A 4,244-nucleotide genomic window follows, 5' to 3' on the forward strand; every position below is an offset into this window, starting at 1 on the left:
CCACCCACCCACACCGCATCCAGGGAGGCCCACAGTGGTAGAGGGACATCAGGCCTCACCTGGATGGCGCTTGGGACCAGATCTCCCCCAAAAGCCCCCAAGGCTGGGCACCCACCCTCTAGACAAGACTGGGGCCAAGGGCCACGCATGCCCCCAGGTCCAAGAGCTCATCAACAAGGTGCGGGCGGTGTTCGTGGAGACACTGGACGAGCTGAGTTGGATGGACAAGGAGTCCAAGAGGAAGGCCCAGGAGAAGGTGGGCAGCCCAACTGGGCAGCCTGAGCAGGCCTCACAGCCCTGCCAAAACAGAGCTGCCCTGGCCCCAGCCAGGAGCTGGCTACCCAGAGGCACTGACAGATATCATCACACCCACTGTAGAGATGAGGACAGGGAGGGGTGGGGGCTTGCTCAGGAAGGGGAACCTGGCCTGGAAACCCCAGGTGCCCCAGGGACGGGAGGGCTGGCCTGGGGAGCGAGGGCCAGACCCCACAGAGGCTGCCTAGACCATGTGACCACCGCATCCTAGGAACTCCTCCAGTCCTCGCCCTGGCTATCAGGGTCTAGATCAGGCAGCCCACGCCCCCTCATTGTAAGCCACATCTCCCATAAACCTCCCCACAGTCTGCAAGACGGGCTGGGGCTGGGTCTCTGAACCCCTCCCCCATAGAGCAGGCAGAGTGACATCCATCGTTCCCCGTTCCCCCACCCCTTCACAGGCCATGAACATCCAGGAGCAGATCGGCTACCCGGACTACATCCTAGAAGAAGGGAACAAGCGTCTGGACGAGGAGTACTCTAGCGTACGCCCACTGCCCCCACCCAGGTCTCCCCCCTGCCCCTGGGACCAGGGCCCTGATACCTGGAGGTGCTCTGTCCTCCCAGTGGCTACCTCAGCCACCTCACCATGTCCTGGGGTGGCTCCAACATTACTATTTACGGATGGGGAAACTGAGACCTGGAAGGACTAGGCGCTTGCTCAGAGTCCCAGAAATGCTCACAGCCAGGGCTGCCTCCTGAGTCCACCTCCACCCAGAGCCTGGCCAGGCTGAGGGCCTTCTGTGCCCTTGACCTCGCCCCTGCCCCTCCACGGTGCAGCCTGAGCGCCTGGCAGTGACTGCCCCTCCCATAGCTAAACTTCTCAGAGGACCTGTACTTTGAGAACAGTCTGCAGAACCTCAAGGCGGGCGCCCACCGGAGCCTCAAGAAGCTTCGGGAAAAGGTGGATCAGAATCTGTGAGTGGTGCAGCTGGTGTGGTACATGGGGCCCAGGGAGTGGCTGGCATGACTGGTAAGGTACACGAATCCCAGGGAGTGGCCAGAGTGGCCTGCAGGCATGGCTGTCGTGGCACATGGGACCCAGGGAGTAGCCCAAGGGTCACTGTCGTGGCACATGGGCCCCATGCTTGGCCGAGGCTGGCCCAGGGCCAACTAGCGAGGGCCACTGGACCTTCTTGGAGTCTTCTGCACCCTCTGCCTCTGGGTGCTCGAGGTCCCCAGGGAGGAACCAGATCTCGGGATGCGCTGGGTACCCTGCTCTGTCATGGCCACTGCAACATGGCCTCATTGGGAAGGGCCCTGGCCAGCCGGGGCAGGGAGGCCTGGAGGGAGGTCCCAGGGCAGGGAGGCCCAGAGGGAGTCCCAGAAGAGGAGGCTCAGGGAGCGGCCTGCCCTCACAGCTGGATCATCGGGGCCGCGGTGGTCAACGCATTCTACTCCCCAAACCGGAACCAGATCGGTAGGTCTGGCCCTCCCCGCCCGCCCTGAACCCACCAGTGCCAGAGCTGAGGGGCAGCATGAGCTCCACCCACCCCTTCCTCTAGCGGCTCCCCAGCTGTTCTCTAAGGGGAGCAGGTACTCCCTCTCCCGTCGCCCCATTTCCTACCTGCAGGGAGGGCCACCCCGTGTCCATGAGCAGGTTGGGAAGGGCCCTGGGAGCAGCACAGAATGGCGGGGGAAGCTGGACTCGGGTTGGGTCCTGGAAGGGCCACACCCCAGCCCTGTCTGCTCAGCTGAGCCTCAGTTTCCTCATCTGTGCCCTGGGGGGTGGGTCCTAGCCCCTATCTCCCAGGCTGTGGGTATAAGCAAAGGGACCCCTGGGGCTGGCCCTCAGCCCAGCACACAGTGCGCCACTTGGCACCTGGGGGACAGTGTTCCCCGCCGGGATCCTCCAGCCCCCCTTCTTCAGCAAGGAGCAGCCCCAGGCCTTGAACTTCGGAGGCATCGGGATGGTGATCGGGCACGAGATCACGCATGGCTTTGACGACAACGGTGAGGGTGCTGCCCCTCCAAGCCCCACACCCCCTTCCTTCTCCAGGGCAGCAGCCGGGCGGGACCCAGGGCCGTCCAGGGGAGGGCAGGTTCCCCGGTAAGCGGTGGGGACAGAGCAGGGCCTGAATACCAGGCTGGGCCCTGTCCTGGGCACTGGCTCCAGCATGGAGGAGAGAACCAGGGCTCCTTCCTACAATCCTGACTCCACCTGGTGACTGGTCTCTCTCACACACACACACACACACACACACACACACACACACACACACCCCAGCCCTGGCCGCACACTGCCCCGCACACCTGTGTACCTCGGGGCTCTGGCCCGGAGGCCGGCATCCTTCAGCCCAGGGGCATGCTGGCCTTGATGAGCCGATCTCCACCCCTGGCGGGGCCACCCAGCCTGGTCTTAGAGCTGGCCACCATGCAAGGGGCCCCTCTGGCTTTCCCACATGGCACAGCCCTCAGGACCATCCATGGGCAGCCCATGTCCCCGGCGGCCATATGCCCCCTCACCGGGGTTGAGTTTGGGCATCACAGGAGCAGTCCCTAAACCACCCAAGACACAGTCCCAGCCCGGGGTGGCACAGAAGAGCCCCTGAGCCCACCCTCTCTGGGGCCTGAGGCGACCCAAGGCGATGCTCAAGGGTGTCTTGCTCAGCGGGAGGAGCACTCCGTGCTGGGACGGCGGAGGAGGGACAGGAGTGCCCAGGCATTGGGCCAGGTCGTCAGGACCGGGCGCCGCACATGCGGACACATGGAACCCACCTCTGCCCCGTCCAGGCCGGAACTTCGACAAGAACGGCAACATGATGGACTGGTGGAGCAACTTCTCCACTGAGCACTTTCAGGAGCATTCGGCATGCATGGTCTACCAGTATAACAATTACTCTTGGGACCTGGCAGGCCAGCAGAACGTGAGCAGCCACCAGCGCCTCCCCAGGGCGCACCCATCCTGGGGCCCACAGGGGTCGGGGAGCCGGCACTGGGCCCCATCCCGTCTCCTGTGCACAGGTGAACGGATTCAACACCCTCGGGGAAAACATAGCCGACAACGGAGGGGTGCGGCAGGCCTACAAGGTGGGTGCCCGCAGGGCTGGGGCGGAGCTGAGGCTGTGTCCCGGGAATCGTCAGCCTGCCGTGGGCAGGTGCGGGGCAGCACCTCCTGCCGTGGGTGGGCACCAGGGCAGCTCTGCCCCACTTGGCCGCCCTCAACGCGCCCTCTCCCCTACGCCCACAGCCTCAGAACTGGTGAGCACTAGCAGTCAGGCACTCATTCTGGGTGGGCACTTTGGGGGGGGCTGCTTGGCCCAGCCCCTGTGGGCACTCAGTGGGCCCCTGAGTGATTAGAAGGGCAAGTGCTTGTCCACGGGGTGGGCAGAGGGGCCTGGGCTGCAGCGGCAGGAACCTCACGTGGGGCAGGGCCTGGGGCCAGACCTCATCCTGCCTGGAGGGCCGAGGCTCTGGAGGCCGCTTGGCGCCTGCAGGCATACCTCAAGTGGATGGCAGAGGGCGGCAAGGACCACCAGCTGCCCGGCCTGGATCTGACCTACGACCAGCTCTTCTTCATCAACTACGCCCAGGTGGCAGCACAGTCCCCATCCCCTGCATCCCCTGTCTTTGGCGGGCCCGCTCCGGTGGCCTCGAGGGCACCCCAGCTGGCAAGCCCTACAGAACCAGAATCAGGGGCAGGGGAGACTGCTTGGAGGAAGAGGGTGGGAGTGGGGAGGAGAGTTGGGGAGTCCATAGAGTCTTTGTTTTTTTTGTTGTTGCTGTTGTTGTTGTTTGTTTTTTGGGGTTTTTTTTTGAGTTGGAGTCTCACTCTAGCACCCAGACTGGAGTACAGTGGCCGCTCCTGGCCACCGCAGCCTCGACCTGCTGGGCTCCAGCAATCCCTCCGCCTCTGCCTTCCAAGTAGTTGGAACTACAGGCGCGCGCTACCACGCCCAGCTAATTTTTTATTTATTGTAGAGATGAGG

The 4,244-nt window shown here is 63.9% G+C and overlaps 1 protein-coding gene across 1 annotated transcript in view; it reads left to right on the top strand.

Moving 5' to 3' along the window:
- The window catches only part of MMEL1 (membrane metalloendopeptidase like 1), a 31,431-nt gene that overhangs the window by 26,307 nt on the left and 880 nt on the right, over window positions 1–4,244 (top strand). Inside the window, exons 15-22 of the mRNA XM_008053667.1 lie at window positions 158–256; window positions 717–800; window positions 1,130–1,233; window positions 1,677–1,735; window positions 2,149–2,268; window positions 3,049–3,182; window positions 3,280–3,345; window positions 3,753–3,909. Of these exons, the coding sequence (XP_008051858.1) occupies window positions 158–256; window positions 717–800; window positions 1,130–1,233; window positions 1,677–1,735; window positions 2,149–2,268; window positions 3,049–3,182; window positions 3,280–3,345; window positions 3,753–3,909 (823 nt within the window). The remainder of the gene's footprint in view (window positions 1–157; window positions 257–716; window positions 801–1,129; window positions 1,234–1,676; window positions 1,736–2,148; window positions 2,269–3,048; window positions 3,183–3,279; window positions 3,346–3,752; window positions 3,910–4,244) is intronic.

Source organism: Carlito syrichta, unplaced genomic scaffold, assembly GCF_000164805.1.
Source record: "Carlito syrichta isolate Samal-C Ts95f unplaced genomic scaffold, Tarsius_syrichta-2.0.1 Scaffold288359, whole genome shotgun sequence".
Lineage (NCBI taxonomy): Eukaryota > Metazoa > Chordata > Mammalia > Primates > Tarsiidae > Carlito > Carlito syrichta.